The sequence below is a fragment of the Pan troglodytes genome, chromosome 12, assembly GCF_028858775.2.
Source record: "Pan troglodytes isolate AG18354 chromosome 12, NHGRI_mPanTro3-v2.0_pri, whole genome shotgun sequence".
NCBI lineage: Eukaryota > Metazoa > Chordata > Mammalia > Primates > Hominidae > Pan > Pan troglodytes.
Window position 1 is genome coordinate 10,410,621 of NC_072410.2, and position 18,083 is coordinate 10,428,703.

Here is an 18,083-nt window from a genome sequence, read left to right on the forward strand (position 1 = left end):
GGTAAAGGAAAGACTTAATATTTTGTCCTATATACATCTTAATCATCCTAATGGTAAAAACTCACATGAAACTTCAAGATACAAGGTGATATGAGAACCTCAACACGGAAAGCTGTCACTATAACTACAAGCAGTGTACAAACATGCTTCTACTTTTACCTACATAAGCTGACAGATGTTTAAAATACTAGGTTAACAAAGATCTTTTAGTAAAGTGACTTATGCAAGCTTAAATTAGCAAGGATTAAGGATAAACCCTTACTACTTAATTGGAAGATCTGTGACATATTGTATATTTCATTTTACAAAATCAGAAATACTTATTTTGAAACAAGACAAGACATGGTCTACCTGTCAAAAAACCACCACTCAGAAATATTTTTCATTCACAACACAGGAAAAACATAAAACCGTTTAAATTTCACATTGGCACCAAAAAGATTAACTGCCCGGCCTTTTTGGATTAGAAAAACTAAAGCTGAGTGTTAAGTAGTTTTGCAGGCATTTGAACATGTCTAAGCTTTTAAATCAGTAAAATGCTTTCTAATAATTCTGATTACAAAAGTAGTACACACATAAAAAATTTAAACAGGGCTGGGCGTGGTGGCTCACACCTGAAATTCCAGCACTTTGGGAGGCCAAGGTGGTTGGATCACTTGAGGTCAGGAATTACAGACCAGCCTGGCCAACATGGTGAAACCCCATCTCTACTGAAAATACAAAAATTAGCCAGGCATGGTGATGGGTGCCTGTAATCCCAGCTACACAGGAGGCATGGGAGGCTGAGGCAGGAGAATCACTTGAACCTGGGAGGCGGAGGTTGCAGTGAGCTGAGTTCACGCCACTACATTGCAGCCTAGGCGACAAGAGTGAAACTCCATTTAAAAAGAAAAAACAAAATTTCAAACAGAACAAAATGAAAAAAATTCAAAGTGAAAGGCCCCTATAAAAACCCCTCTGGGGCCCATCCTCCCACCCCCTCAAGTGAAACCACATTTAACAATTTGGTGCATATCTTTCCAAACCTTTTGTTGTACACATATAAAAAACATACATGCTTTGATTTGGCTCAGACTGTACATAGTGTTTTCCCTCTTGCATTTTACACTTAATATATCTTTGACATCTTTCTATGTCAGTGCATGTTGGCTCGATGATATTCTATCATTAAATACTCTTCCAAAAATGGTAAAATCACTTTAAAAAATCATTCACACAAGTACATATTTACAATTTTAAAAGAAAACAGAATCCCAAAACACAACTACAAACCTCTAAAAATAATCTCTCTTTCCACCAGCATGGAACAGTTCATTCCTTTTTCACATAAAACGAATTATGTGATTGGAAAGATTAACTCTAATCTCCACATTTATATACAGAATGTTCTATTTGTTAAGCCTATCTGAAAAGAATAAAAAATTCAGATGATTAATTCACTTACACTTAGAAATTAAGTCAATATACTATGAATACACATTGTGATCAGTTATAATATGATGCTTCTTAGTCTAGGGTTTCAATTAAATAACAGTAAAAAAAATTGGATAAATAAGACAGCTAATAACTGAAAAATCCAGAAATTCAAAGATTATATTGCCAACTAAAACACTGCCATTTACATTTTTTTTTCCTACTTGGTAGCAAATGCTAATAGAATTCAATCCTGATTACTTAAAGTCAGTTCACATCACACATTCAATCAGGATAATAAGAACATAATATGCCTACTATAGCGTTAGATTAAGACATAAAATTTTTTTGCTTGAAAGTAATGACTGCGTACCACTTGAGACATTTGTCAACCGCTTCAGCACATTGTTTACGAGTGACTGGATGTCCACAAGGAATAAAAACCACAGCAATATTTCTATCCATACAGGTTTTGCAAAGCTTCTCCTCTTGCAGGTGTCTTAGCTGCTCTTCAGTACTAATCTCTTTCTGCAATGAAGTCTGACTTGATTCGTCTTGTGTACTGTCTTTCTGAGCCTTCACTGGATCTGCAATCAGAACCTCAAGTGATTTATAGTTGCTCCCAGATGTCTGAATTTTTTCCTCCATTATTTTCTTAATGTCTTTGAAACTGAACCCCATTCATATAGCTTCTTGTACCATAGGATTATGGAAGATGGTACCAATTTTTCTAGTTAGTGATGGCGTTTTTTCAGCAGTTCTTACCAGACACTCCTCAAGTGAATGAGATAAATGAATATTGTTTATATATTTTCGTGTCTTCTGTTCTAACAGATATTTACACCCTGGATGCCATTTATCATGTTGTTCCCAAGGGTCTTCGCTGGGCTTCCAATCAGTTAGCCCCCCTCCACAGTGAAAGCACTTTACTTTATCACCTTCACCTAAAGCATAAAATCCAGCTCTTGAAAGCTGCTCCTTGTTAACTGAATATATCCACATCCCAAAAGTAATGATCCATGCTTCATAATCTGCCACGGATGGATGGATGGATGGATGGATGGATGGATGGATGGATGGATGGATGGATTTCTTGGAGGATTTATTGAATTTGGGAAATTCCACGCCAGGACAGCTGGCCCAAACTGCCCGCAACAATCTGCTCGGTACAAGCGGAGGGTCCTGGAGAGGGTGCGGCCCGAGCCCCAATCTGGAAATGCCAACTTGGCTCTGCAGCCGGGCCTTAGCCACTTGGGTCTGGCATCCCTCCATTACTAGCGCCATGCCGGCTCGGGGTGCTGCCAAGGTCCTGCCACTTCCCCAACCCAGAAGGGGGCAGCAAGAAAAAACGAAGCCCTCGTACCACCCCCCACCCCACCAACCCTCACCCCACTGCACCCCCACTGGTTCTGTAACCCAGAACCTGCTGGCAATTCTTAAGACATTTCAAATAATTTTAAAGCTAGCTTATTTATTAAAGATTTTACTTAAGTTATATAAACTTGAAAAAGCATTTGACTTGTCTTTTCCTTTTTCCTGATAAGGTATTTGATTCAAGCGCTTTTATTGTCTTAAGTCAATTAATTAGAACTCCTCTATATATTTTCAGTAGTGAAAAACTGTGTACACAACACATAAATACATAGACGTATTAGGCATGCCAATAGAAGTACATCTTATAGATTCATAAAGACTTTTTTTTTTCCTACCTTAGACTTTCAAGTTCTTGATAACTTGTTTCACTACTTTGGCAGTTGTCAGCTAAATAACCCCAAATTTGCATATTAAAGGAAACAACTCTTAGACGAAAATTCAGATAGCAAAATTTACATCTCAAGGTACAGAGAGAAAAAGTCTGGTGGTGCTAGAGGGAGATTAAAGATGGATGCCAAATCAACCATAAAATTATAGAAATCTACCATAGGGGCCGGGCGCCGTGGCTCACGTCTGTAATCCCAGCACTTTGGGAGGCCGAGGCGGACGGATCACGAGGTCAGGAGATCGAGACCATCCTGGGTAACACGGTGAAACCCCGTCTCTACTAAAAATACAAAAAATTAGCCGGGCGTGGTAGCGGGCGCCTGTAGTCCCAGCTACTCGGGAGGCTGAGGCAGGAGAATGGCGTGAACCCGGGAGGCGGAGCTTGCAGTGAGCCGAGGTCGCGCCACTGCACTCCAGCCTGGGCGAGCGAGACTCCCTCTCAAAAAAAAATTTAAAAAAAGAAAGAAATCTACCATAGGACTGTATAAGGAGACCAATTTTATTTACATTGTAATACCTAACCTTGTTTTCAGACTCTCCCTTTCTCCCTTAATCACCTAGCCTTGTTTCCACATGAATAAGCTCTCCCTTAGCTGAGAAAGCCAGAGGAACTCGATTTCGCTCCTTCATTTACAAGACATCAAGGACTCCTTACCCACCCCCTTCCTCAAGGAGTTAACTTGTGTACGCTGACTCTCAACATATCAAAGAGTCCAATTAACTGATAAGGTACTGAAGCAAGCAATGTACGAAGTTCCCAGGGTTTCGCTCAAGAGATAACACCATAAAGCCTTGAGTTTGTGTCCGGCCGAGCCCCCATACCTAACATCTTATGATAGATTTAGAGCCCCTGCACCTGGAACTGTTTGTTTCCCTGTAACCACTTGTCTTTTTAATCTTTTTGCATGTTTTTACTCCTGTAGAATTGTTGCAACTGAGCTCCCCTCCCCTTCCTAAACCAAAGCATAAAGGAAAATCAAGCCCCTTCCAAGGGGCCGAGAGAATTTCGAGCGTTAGCCGTCTCTTGGTCGCCGGCTAATAAAGGACTCTTAAATTCGTCTCAAAGTGTGGCGTTGCTCTAACTTGCTCGGGTACAACAACATCAAGTCTACCTATCTTTTTTTTTTTTTTTTTTTTTTTTTTTTTTTGAGACGGAGTCTCACTGTTGCCAGGCTGGAGTGCAGTGGCGCCATCTCGTCTCACTGCAACCTCCGCCTCCCGGGTTCAAACGATTCTCCTCTTTCCTCAGCCTCCCAAGTGGCTGGGACTACAGGCACCTGCCACCACACCCAGCTAATTTTTGTATTTTTAGTAGAGACAGGGTTTCACCATGTTGGCCGGGATGGTCTCCATCTCTTGACCTCGTGATCCGCCCGCCTCGGCCTCCCAAAGTGCTGGGATTACAGGCGCGAGCCTCTACGCCCGGCCGAGACTACCTCTCTTTTAACTGGATCTCTGAGCTCTGGGCAGAGCCCACCCTGAATCCTGGTCTCCAAAAAGGGAAAATTATTAGGAGGCTAGACCATATGATGCTTTTACAGTGCACTTAAAAAAAAGTTTGTTTTTTTTTAAAAGACATTTCTACATGTCTAAACTACAATATTCCTTGAAAACCCAAGAGTAGCTTCTGTTGCAATAGCTAGTCAAAAATATAATAGTCCAAAAAATCAGGTAACACAATACAAACGCAAGCAGTTTAAGAGCTGAAATGAACTTGTCTGTTTACACTCTAGGGATTCCATAAGGAAAAATATAAGTTTCTCCCCAAAAGGGAGCCTGGCACCTTCTCCATTTTCTTTAAGGAACCCCAGGCTATTATAAACTATTTTAGGGCTCTCATGCAGCAGACGGTGCAAGAGAAAGGAGAGACAGCAGAAGTAAATGAAGAAAACAGAATCCAGTCAACAGAGAAGAAAAAAACTTTTGCTCAAAAAAAGGCAAGTTCCTAGGAAAGAAAAAAAAAACATGAGGGGTGGTCTCCTCTCTTACCTGCGGGGAGTGAGCTCAAACTCCTTAAAGGAGTTACCTGCCTTCCATCATCAGGGAAGCAGGAAATCTTGCCTTCCTTGTTGGAAGCAAGTAAAACTCAAAACAAACAAAGAAAAAAACAGGGAGTTGTACAGCAAAATAAACTTTTGATTTTGACCAAATTTTGGGAGATCAGGAATTCTCTGAAGGAGATGCTTTCAGACCTCAGCAAATTGTCCTGTTGGTTTGAGCCATAAAGTTAGCTCATGCTGGTACCAAACACCAGTAGGAGATTTGTCAAAGGTAAGAGGCATCTCCACTCAGAATCCCTTCGTGGTTACCAACATGTGAACCTTGGAAATCTGAGACAGGTCTCAGTTAATTTAGAAAGTTTATTTTGCCACGGTTGAGGACACCCACCCATGACAGAGCATCAGGAGGTCCTGACCACATGTGCTCAAGGTGGTCTGAGCACAGCTTGGTTTTACACATTTTAGGGAGACATGAGACATCAGTGAATATATGTAAGATGTACACTGGTTCCATCCAGAAAGGCAGAACAACTTGAAGCAGGGAGGGAGCTTCCAGGTCACAGGTAGGTGAGAGACAAACAATTGCATTCTTCTGAGTGTCTGATTAGCCTTTCCAAAGGAGGCAATCAGATATGCATTTATCACAGTGAGCAGAGGGGTGACTTTGAATAGAATGGGAGGCAGGTTTGCCCTAAGCAGTTCCCAGCTTGACTCTTCCCTTTAGCTTAGTGATTAGGAGGCCCCAAGATTTATTTTCCTTCTACGTCACTGTGGGCAGCTGACTAGGAAAGTTTTGTAGGACTGGTGGGCAGTGTGAGAGCCCAGTGGGTGGTGGTGGTCCCGTGCCAATGGTGGCAACCACCTGTGAGGCTGAGTAAACTCATTTCCCAACCTCCTCTAGCAGCCCCAGTGGAGATACAGAGGAAGCAGACTAGCGATACAACCCAGCCTGAAGTTTTGTCTGGTGAGTGTAATGGAATAAAAATGGGAAGGGTGCTGAAGAGACCAGCAAGAAAATGGTTGAAGAGATGGGGCACAGAAATTAAGCTGGATCAAAAAGGACGGAAAAGCAGAAAGGGCCGATAGAGAGAGGGGATATCTATGGGTTCGCGATTCTGAAAAGGACAAATCACTGGTGCTTTGAGAAGACAGAGGGTGAGAAAGCAGGAAGGCTGGAGGCTGTCATCCAAGAGGCGGACATCTGTGAACGTGATTCCAAGAGTCACCAGACCATGGGGGTGGCCAAAGGGAGTGCCTCTTCTCACCTCCTACTCTTAATTCCTTGTACTCAAGATAATAAGTTCCCAGAAAAGAAGTACCCATATTTAATTCATCTGTGTCTTCCTAGCAGTACTAAAAATATTATATGAAGGGTATCAAACCTTTGAGAATGTGTGCTGCTAAATTGTTAAGGATGCTGGAAAACTCAAGACGTCCCTGATCCTGAGCCTGAGTATGAGCCTGTGGTGAGCCCAATGCAGGTCTCCATTTGGACAAAGGCCTCAGGGAACGGATGAGACCTAGGGACAGAGATGCATGCTGGAGCAGCATTCCCCATCCCTACTGCAGCTCAGGCCAGCTGACTGCTTTATGAGTAAACGTTCCCAGGGAACACTTTGCAGTCTTAACACACATGCCCACCTGTGACCACTGATCCCTGTTGGGTGACCACTGACATCAGAGATTCGATGGCAGCAATGAAGACAAGGCTATCCTCATTAGGAAGGAAAGGAAGGAGGAGGGAGGAGGGCAAACGAATCTTTCCTGCTTGTCAACCACGTCCATCTCTGTTAGGTGATTTCCCATGTGTGACTTTGTTTATCTTTATAATAACTCTGAGAGGTGGGTCTTGATGTCCACATTTTGAACATGATGACATCCAGCCAGGAAGTTGAGTTCTGGGGACACAGCTGAGAGGACAAAGCTACATATAAACCCCTCTTTGTTTTATCTGGCTTATCCACTGAGTGCCCCCTGCAATCCACCAGCCCATTTGTGAAGTGCATACTATAGGTAAGTTGGCACAGGAGGAGTGGATGTGGGCGATTTTGTCACAGCTCTCCAGGAACTTACACACGGGTGAGGAGGGCCAGGTATGTTCCTGACCAGTCACAATCAAAGCAACCTCCTACTAATCAGGGAGGCTTGGTACCTGGGGAATGCTATGTTGAAAGGTTCTTTTCTGGGTTTTAAAATGATGGGTCTATTTCCTTATTCTTAAGATTGCTTTTTTTCTGGCTAGAACTTAAAAGATATTCTCAGTAAAATTTCCCTTCCCTGGCACAAAGTGAGCTTGAAATGAATTCCCAGGTGGCCTTGATACTTTAAAATATTGCCTCCTATAAAATCAACCTTTAGAAGAAGGAAGTCAAAGAACATGCTAGATTTCACAAAGGTTAATTCCTTGAAATCCAGTTATCTACAGGACAATGTTGTCAAAGAAAAAATTATTTGGCCAGGCACGGTGGCTCATGCCTGTAATCCCAGCACTTTGGGAGGCTGAGGCGGGTGGATCACCTGAGGTCAGGAGTTCGAGACCAGCCTGGCCAACATGGTGAAACCCCATCTCTACTAAAAATACAAAAAAAATTAGCCAGGTGTGGTGGAGGGCACCTGTAATCCCAGCTACACGGGAGGCTGAGGCAGGAGAATCGCTTGAACCCGGGAGGAGGAAGTTGCAGTGAGCCAAGTTCAAGCCACTGCACCCCAGCCTGGGCAACAGAGCAAGACTTCGTCTCAAAAAAAAAAAAAAAATTCAATGATATTTTTAAATTCATGGTAAGGAAGATTTCATTCAGAACCAGCACAGAAGATATAGGAAACACTGCAATGGGACTTTGCGGTGGGGGAGAGAGATTGAACACAACTACACATACAGCACGGGCAAGGACATATTCATAGCCAGGAAGCAGAGCAAAGATCAGTGGATGCGAAATTACTAAGAGGAAACATGAAAAATAAGGGAGCTTCTGCCTAAACCCACCTAACCGGATCCTTGCTGAAGACAGGACAGGGTGATTGGACACCACTTTGGGGATGGTGGAGGATGGGGAATCCAGTGAGATTTCAAGGGTGATCAGATATTGAACATAGAAGGTTCTTGCTAAAAAAGGATTTTACAAGAAAGTGTACAAATGTGCCTGGGAGAAGGTTCAGGAGCCTGACTAAAATTTGGTCAAGCAGAGAATATTTGCCAAGATAAGAGCTAAGTCTTCTGACAAACAATAGATGCTAAGCCAGCAAGGGTGGCGTGCTCAGAGAAAGCACTGAGGGCTTATTTCCTTTTCCCCCAGTCTCCACTCAGTCAAGTCTAGTCCCCTTGCCAATGCAGCCATTTGTAAGAATGCAGTCAGGCAGGGTCCCATCTCCTAGTGACAGGACTGACTGAAGTTCTGCTGAAGAGAGTGGCCTGGGGCTGGCACCGAGATTTCAGAGTCCTGGGTTTCGCCACGAGCTCAGTGTAGTGCCATGCCCTCTCTCCACCTGAACGCCCCGTGTGGGCAGGAACAACTGCAGCTAGAAGTCTGGCACTTACGCTGGGGTCTAAGACCTGCCTGATCTGCTAACTAGTCTTGTCCCTTGGCTATAAACTGACGTTGGCACCTGGCCAGAAAGATGAGCAAGAGATCTCTGATACCTTTAAGTCCCTGTGGAGTAGGATTATGTTGGGGAAGGTCATTCTCTTGACTGAGCAGCAATTTCAGAAGGAAGTCCCATGCAGAAGTGAGAGAAGGCAGGGAATCCTGCCTAGTCAGCTAGAGCAAAACAATCTGCAGGACGGGACCCAGGGATGTGATCCTCCCATCCAAAGGCACTGAACTAAATGACTAAAATACTTTCCAGGGCTCCCGTTCTTTGAAGAATGGGGAATAAAACTAAGACAGGAGCCAGCAAGTGAGGACTTGGAAGGAGATGGCTCATTTGATCAGCCTCCACTCAACAATTTTAATCATCCACACTGGCATGGGGACACAATATGAATAAGTTGACAGGGGCCTACTCTGATTAAGCAATGGGCTAGTGCAGAGACCTGTCAGTCAAGAGTGGACAGGAGATGATTTCAGACAGTGAGAACAAAATTAACAGAGTCATGTGCTAAAGGGTGGCTGGAACTACAGAGGAGTTTAAGACTCAAGAGGTCTGGCTGGGCGCGGTGGCTCATGCCTGTAATCCCAGCACTTTGGGAGGCCGAGGCAGGCGGATCACAAGGTGAAGAGATCAAGACCATCCTGGCTAACACAGTGAAACCCCATCTCTACTAAAAATACAAAATATTAGCCAGGCGTGGTGGCGGGCACCTGTAGTCCCAGCTACTCGGGAGGCTGAGGCAAGAGAATGGCGTGAACCCGGGAGGCAGAGCTTGCAGTGAGCCAAGATTGCGCCACTGCCCTCCAGCCTGGGCGACAGAGCGAGACTCCGTCTCAAAAAAAAAAAAAAAAAAAAGACTTGAGGGAGTTGTTTATTTTTGTTTTCTTTTTAAGGCAGGGTCTTTGTTGGGTGCGCTGGCTCACGCCTGTAGTCCCAGCACTTTGGAAGGCTGAGGTGGAAAGATCTCTTGAGCCCAGGAGTTTGAGGCCACTCTGGGCAACATAGCAAGACACCGTCTCTACAAAAAATGTGCAGGTTGAGGCTGCAGTGAGCAGAAAAACACCGCTGCACTCTAGCCTGGGTGACAGAGCGAGACCCTGTCTCAAAAAAAAAAAAAAAAAAAGAAAAAAGACAGGGTCTCGCTGTGTCACACAGGCTGGAATGCAATGGTGCAATCATGGCTCACTACAGCCTGGAACTCCTGAGCTCAAGCAATTCTCCTACCTTGGCCTACCAAAGTGCTAGGACTACAGGTGTGAGCCACCACACCTGGCCTCAGGAGAGATCTTAATAATAAAAGGACAAATTGCCTTGCATCCCTTAGGGGCAGGATTGACACATCCAAGGATCAGGCAGAAAGCCTGTGCGGAGTGGGATGAGCAAAGAGAAAGGCTAGAGAGCTGGGAAGAGGGAGATGCAGTGCAGCTAGGACAGGGCCTTTTGGGCTATGGGAGGCTCTCAGAGGAGACCCCACCTAAACTAACCCATAACATTGCAGTGGGGACCCGTTGAAGTCATGGACTGCTACCTGAAAGCCAGAGAAATGGGAGGAGGCTTTCCTCTGAGGAGGGACTCTAGTCCATAGGTATCTTGCCACCAAATACATGGACAGGCCCTGGGGGAAGATGGTGGTAGCCCAGCTGGAGGAAAACCATTTGCCACCTGAACTAGCCCAGGGTAAGCCACCCAGGCACTGAGGGTGCACACCCATGCATGCACACACAGAATCACACTCCTTCCTATTATTCCTCAATTCAGGGGTCTCAACACCCATTTTTTTGTTTTTGGGGTTTTTTTAACATGTTTACATTTTATTTATTTATTATTTTGTGACAGGGTCCCACTCTGTTGCCCAGGCTGGAGCACAGTGCAGTGGTGCAATCATATTGGATTGGTGCAAAAGTAATCACGGTTTTTGTCATTAAAAGTTTTGCCATTACTTTTAATGATAAAAACCACGATTACTTTTGCACCAACTTAATAGCTCACTGCAGCCTCAAAATTCCTGGTCTCAGGGAATCCTCCTGCCTCAGCTTCCTGAATAGCTGGGACTACAGGCACATGCAATCCTACCTGGCTAATTTTTAAAAAATTTTTTTTGTAAAGATAGAAACTCATTTTGTTGTCCAGGCTGGTTTCAAACTCTTGTCTTTGTGCCTCCCTCTGCCCTGTGCAAGACCTTCTGGATGCCCACTAATGAAGACTTCCAGGGAGAGGAAAAGTAAACATAGGTCCCTGATCAAGGGACCAGGGTTTATTGACCACAAACAGCATGCCCAGATTCCACTGGCGGTCCTAGAGGTCGCATTTGCCCCAAGTGTGTGTGGAAGGCCTCTGCCTAGCAGTTGGTTTATACACCAGCCACAGCACAGCATATTCTCTTAAATTGTGAACATTTGCAAAAACTCCTTGAGGACAACTATCATGTCTTGTGTACTTTTGTTTTGTTTCCCTTCCCCTATGTACACACGCGCGCACGCACTCATGCACGCACGCGTGCACGCACACACACACACACACACACCCCGCTCAAAGTGAATGCCTGGTGTGCTGAATGGATGAATGGCTAATGTAAGTCATTCTAAAAGCTACTTTCTTTGGCATACCATCACCTTTGATTTCATCTTTCTGGAACTCCTATGTTCCCAGATGAATTTGGAAAGCCCTCAGGAAACATTTCAAAATTGCTATATGGGAGAAATGGGAGTGTCTCTCTAGAAATTTACCTGCCACCGGTATTTCTGGTAAGACACAGCAAAGGTGGCACCACCCATTCCACGTTACAGTGTCAATGCCAGTCACCTTCCTATCCCATAAAACTTTATTAAAGGCGCAGAATTCCCATGGAAGCAGATGGACACCATCTGCTTCCAGCCAGCCAGGGGAGCAAGGTGTCCACTGTGCCTTTGTGGCAGGAACTGCGCTTCTCTACTCTCCCACTTTGAGGCCTCTGGGGCTGGCCTGCTGCCTCCTCATTGACAAGGCTGCTTACTGAGCAGTTCATTCTGAGCTGGACATAGTGCTTCTGGTGAGTCTCTACTTCTATTTAACCCAAAGATATTCTTTCCTAAGGAAACGCTTTCCTGTCGGGGGAGGTTAGCTCCAGATGGAAGTCACAAGTGATGGCATGGTAGCTCTCATCCGTTTGGTTGGATGATATTCACGGAGCACCACCATGAGCCAGTCATGGAGGTGAACAGTATATGCCAGCCCTGAATCAGGTGCATTGACAGCAAGGGAGACAAGCAAACAAAGCTGAGGTTTGCTGAGGATGTTCAAGACTCACACAGCACAGAGGAGCATCCACCACCCAGCTTGGGAAAGGACTTGTTATAGAGGGGGTGAAGCATGAGCTGAGTCTTGAAAGACTAGAAATTAGCCAAACTACAAGGAGGAGAAGGAGTTTCCAATCAGGAAGAAAAGGTTATGCAAAAGCACAGAGACTAGAAAGAATATCACATTCAAGGAACTGCAAATAGACTGGAAAGGTTGATGCATGGGATAGGAGAGGAGGGCAGGGGATTCCAGGTGGGCCCTGCTTGCCACACTCAGGAGCTTGAACTTATCCACAAAGGAGGTGGGGAACCAGTAATGAATGGGTTTTGTGCAAGGGCTTCATGTCACCAGATTTGCTTTTTGGAGATACTTCTGTGGCTGATATGTGAGGAAGGGATGGATGAAGTTTCCGTGGCAATCAGGAAAACCAATTAGCAGATGATTCAAATGGCCTAGGGGAAAAGGGAGGAGGACTTGAACTACCATGCAGCAGTAGAAATGGAGAGAAATAACAGATCCCAGGCACTCAGGAAGCGCTCAAAATGAGCCCTTCAAAGAACTTATGGTAGGTGATGGATGGATGGAGTGTGAGTCCTGGAATAGCATTGCTTGGGAAAATACTTTCTAGTTGAGACAGGGAAGTGGGCCAGCAGAAATGGAGGGCTGCTTCTTTTTGCTTTAAATACTTTTATAATATTTGGAACTTTGAAAATGAGCAGATATATTAGGAAAAAGCCTAAAAGGGATATTTTTGAAATCACTGCTAGTTCTAACATATAACTTTCAGCTTGCACACATCATCAATTAACTTTGATAGCGCCTTTCTGGAACTATCATCCCAAATAGCAATCCTTGTAAAAACCTATTTTGAAAAACGGGCCTTGTAGGATAGCCTCACAGATGTTTTGTGGTAGATTTTCTAACATTCTAATGTCAGGGAGTGAAAGGAATCCCATTAGAAGTTGGCAAATTCTGGAATCTCTATTCATGGTATTAAAGTTTTGCTGTCACACAAAAGTTTAACACCTTTACACAATCAGACTTCCTCATTTTACATTGCTCGGTAATTAGAGGAAATCAGTCACCCAGAGCCTGGGTCCTAGACTTGACAAAATGCACCCAACAAATCCTGAGTGGCCTTGCTGAGGACTTCTCCCAGAAGATAGAAAACTCAGTTCCAGCCAACAAGGGGGAAGCAGCTGAAGAAGTGAAATTAACAAAGTCCTGGAAGGAAATGACCAAATCATCTTTGATTGTGTAATAACCAGAGAGTAGAATACAGCAACAACAGACATTTTGGGAGAGAAGCATTTTATCATAGCTTTTAGAAGAGAAGTATTTTTCAGCATCATAAGCACACAATTCCAAGGATAGATACCTTCAAGGGATTGCTTTTGACAGTTATGACAAGTCTTAAAGAAGAATAAAAGGACAAAGGAAATCCTCCAGCAACAAAGCTGCCTCTTATAGATGAGAAAGTGAATGGGAATAAGGAAGAAACTCAGAAAAGGGAAGAGAGATCACTAAAAACCCTGATTTGGAAAGTCCCAGTACTACCCTGAGAGGAGAAAGAAACAAATTCACACAGCACGTCACCGCCAGAAGAAGAAAGGAGGGAAGACAAGGGAACAGAGAGGATCTCAATCCTAAAAGGACAATGTGGAAACATTTAGGGGACAGAGGTGAATCTGCCAGGCCAATGTAGTTTAGAATGTCACTCAATCACTGAGAATGAGAAAGGAGTCTGCCGATGGGCACCGTGTGGACAGGAGGAGATGAGGCAATAAACATATGTAACAATGAAAAGTGAGAAATAAAGATCTGGTTTCGGTTCAGTTAACCCATATCTGAGTCGTAGTTCCAGCATTTACTGTTTGTGCGGTCTTAAATAAGTTATTGTCTCAACCTCAGTTTCTGCATAGGTCAAACGGTTCAATATTATCTACTTTAAAGGTTATTATGAAGAGTTAATAAGATAATGAGGGGAAAAAAGGTACCTGGCGCTTAGTAGGTGCTCAATAAAGGATGGCTTTTTTTTTTTAAAGTATTGCTTCTAAATTTGTATGTAAGAAAAAATGATATAATACAATGATATAAGACAGGGGCCCGCAGGACAAGTCCAGCCACACCCATTCATTTATGTATTATCTGACTGCTTTTCTGAAATGATGCAAGGTTGAGTAGTTGTACCTGAAACATTTATTATCTGGCCCTTTACAGAAAATGTTTCCAGACCATGGATAAGTGGTACCAGAGCCCCCTCTGTTTGTGGTCCCCTCTCTTATACCCACTAGGTGTGAAAAAAGACATAGAGTAGGAGAGCCCTGCCATCCATCTTACCCACCCAGGGGCTTTTTCTGATGGATCCAAAGGAAGGACAAGGTCTTATTGGCCTCCCAGAACTGACATAACAACTCCGACATCAGGGAAAAGCCATTGGAGACTACATAGCTCGCCAGCCCCAGCCACCTGCTCATATATCTAAGCCCTCCTTGTTCTAGACCAGGGAGGAGAATGGAATGTCCCTTGGACTCTGCATGTCCCCAATGTGAGAACCTGGATCCAAGAGGGAAAAGAAGCCCATTGGAGATGATGCCATAAAGGAAGTGGAAGCGATATGATAAAAATCATAGTGCCCATTCCCAAATAATCCCAGAAGCAGAAGGGAAAGGAGAGAAATATCCACAGAGACAGGTGTGGGTACACACAACATTTTTCATACTTTAAGATCCCAGAGGGACCCATGGAAATGATACAAGAAAATGACTCATAAGAACAAATATTAGGAAGCCAGTGCCAAAAATGAGATGGGAAATTGGGGAAAATGTTGGGGGCAGATTGCTTAGTTCTGTTCTAAGCAAGAGGGTGAACAAGGAAGGAACGGCTCACTGCAAAGAACAGACATCACTACATGTACACACGATAATATAAGAACTAACCCATGATTATTTTGCTTGTCTTCTTGTTCAAAATGATTGAAGACCAATGAGATGAGATCAACCTTGATAACTGGCTGGGAAGCCCATGATTAGACACAAGATGGTATCAGGGCACTTGCTGCTTTGAATAAATGTCAGTCTCCTGTCTTGGAAGAATGACCTGACAAGGTAAAGAGGAACTTGCAGCTGAGAAAGGCTTTAGTGACTCAAGAGCTGAATAATTCCCCAAAAGCTGGAGCATCCTGGCATTTCCAGCTCCCCATCTCTGCTTGTTCCACTTCCTTGGGGCTACATCACCATCTACATCATCATCACTCTTCCACTCCCTCCCTTAGTGCCAACTATGTCTATAGCGAGATATTTTCTGCCCATTGGGGATCAGAAGGAAGTGCTGTGGCCTGAGCGGTCTCCTTGGGAAGACAGGATCTGATACATACATTGCACAACCTATTTGACATAAGAGGTTTCACTTCCTGAGATGGATGGGATGATAGCAGATTTGGGTCCAGGTTACAGGGCCAGGATGAGACATGGCAGAACTGTGGAGACTGTTACGTCAGGGGGCATTGCCCCATGGCTCCAAAATTTCCCTCGAGTGAAAGCATCAGGGGCTCATGCAACCTGGATACTAGTGCTGCTTCAACCACACTGTGCTATTGGATGAGTCACTTCCACCCTCCTAGCCTTGATTTCTTCGTCTGCTGTTCACATTCAAATAGCTATTCATGTCTTCATCTCTGTGGTCCCACCATATCCCACCAGACAATCATTAGGGCTCCTCTCGGCTGGCAGATTCTGAGGTCCTGGATGCTACAATTGGAAGATGGAGAAGTAGAAGCTCAAGGTTTCTGACCTGTATCCCAAGTCCCAGAAGCAGAATGGACTAACTCAGAGCTGATGCTTGGGTCCCTTGCATATCTCCCTTCCTGTCACTGGCTTTGATCCTCCTTTGCTCAGCTTATAATCACATCAACAGACCAAAGACATCTCTGTGTTCTCTCAGGAGAGTTCACAGAGCCACCAACCCTCCAGACCCTGCTGGTTGCCACATAAAGACTCTGAGGAAGGGTTTGAGGCTGCTGTGATCATGCAATGAATGCATGATTGTACCACTGCACTCCAGCCTGGGGGATAAAGGTAGATCCTGTCTAGAAGAGAGAGAGAGAGAAAGAGAAAGAGAGAGAGAAGGGAGGGAGAGACAGAGAAAAAGAGAGAGAGGGAGGGAGAAAGAGAGAAAGAAAAGAAGAGAAAAGAAAGAGAGAGAGAGGGAGGGAGGGAGAGAGAAAGAAAGAAAGAAAGAGAAAGAGAGAAAGAGAAAGAAAGGAAGAAAGAAAGAAAGAAAAGAAAGAGAGAGAAAGAAAAAGAAAGAGGAAGGAAGGAAGGAAGAAAGACAGGCTCTGAGGAAGGTGGCAGTTCCTACAACGGGAGAACCAGTGGCTAATTTGCAAAGTGGATCCTGTGGAGGCAAAACAGAGGAGTCCCCTAGGCCACCCAGACAGGGCTTTTAGCTATCTGCAGGACCAGACACCAAATTTCATGAGGGCTCAGTGTTAGGAATGGATTATTGCTTATCAAATTCACAGGAAACTAACATGTTGAACAGCTTTTAGATTTCCTGTGGAAAATATAACTTACTAAAGATGGAGTTCTTGTGACTGGCTCCTGATATCAAGATACTGGGAGCCAAATTAAAAATCAGAAGGCTGCTTGGAGAGCAAGTCCATGAAATGCTCTTTTTCCCACAGTAGAACCTATTTCCCTCGTGTCTCAAATACTTGCACAGAGGCTCACTCCCTTGGATAATGCAGAGCGAGCACGATACCTGGCACATACTAATTTGAATAAAAATGCTGTCAAATTCCCATTCACCCATTCAAGCAGCAAACTCTACCACCTGAATGTACATGCCAGGCACTGTGCTAGACTTGGCTCAAAAAGATTTCAGTTTCCTGGAGGAACCAGGACGAGCAAGGTTTCAACTCAGTGCTATAAGAAGTGTTACAGGCTGGGCACGGTGGCTCACGCCTGTAATCCCAACACTTTGGGAGGCCGAGGCGGGCGGATCACAAGGTCAGGAGATCGAGACCATCCTGGCTAACATGGTGAAACCCCGTCTCTACTAAAAATACAAAAAATTAGCCGGGCGTGGCGGCGGGTGCCTGTAGTCCCAGCTGCTGGGGAGGCTGAGGCAGGAGAATGGTGTGAACCCGGGAGGCGGAACTTGCAGGGGGCCGAGATCGTGCCACTGCACTCCAGCCTGGGCGACAGAGTGAGACTCTGTCTCAAAAAAAAAAAAAAAAAAAGTGTTATGATGCAGACCTGTCAGAGGCAAAGGAGGGTGTTCCTACACTCCAGGCACTGTTCATAACCTGGACTCTCATTCATTCTACAAACGGAGGGCTCCCCTGGGCAGTACCCTGGAGCAGGCACTTTGCTGGTGTCTCGGTTAAAGAGAAACTGATAACTCTTGGTATTACCAAGAGATACAGTCTCAGATGGATATTCTTACAGAAACAATATTCCACTTTTCAGAGTTCACCAAAAAATCATTTTAGGCAGAGATCATCTGGCATTGATCTGGTTCATCCATGAGATTGGCTAGGGTAACAGCACCTGGTCTTGCAGGGTTGTGTGAGCTTATCTCCAGGGTTGCCCCAACTCCGTCAGGAGCCTGAACCCTGCATACCGTATGTTCTCTGCCCCAGCCAAGAAAGGTCAATTTTCTCCTCAGAGGCTCCTGCAATTGACAGAGAGTCCCTGAGGCAGAGAACAGCACCCAAGGTAGAGACCCACACCCTCAATACAGACAGGGAGGGCTATTGCTCCTTCATTGTACCCATTTATCCATCTGTAAGTGGGAAGATTCCTAAACTTAAGTACAAAGAAGTGAATGAAGAAAAGTATGTGCATGTATAAATCTGTGTGTCTTCCACTTTGTCCCACATATACTAAATTTAAACATTCTTCTAACATAGGAAAATCCAGTATTTTAATGTGGACATCAACTGCACAACGATTGTCAGAAAAACAATGCATATTTGCATGGTGATACATTTGCAAAATGTGTCATAGTTTGCTACTCCTTGCCCTTCCATGAACCAGAGAA

The 18,083-nt window shown here is 44.4% G+C and overlaps 2 protein-coding genes across 15 annotated transcripts in view; both read right to left on the reverse strand.

Moving 5' to 3' along the window:
- Positions 1-18,083, reverse strand: part of IL36G (interleukin 36 gamma) — a 212,973-nt gene that overhangs the window by 116,837 nt on the left and 78,053 nt on the right. The window lies entirely within an intron of this gene.
- Positions 1,690-2,807, reverse strand: LOC740993 (baculoviral IAP repeat-containing protein 8-like). The gene is given in 1 exon segment (XM_054678192.1): positions 1,690-2,807. A coding segment is annotated over 1 exon segment (954 nt). The 5' UTR covers positions 2,698-2,807; the 3' UTR covers positions 1,690-1,743.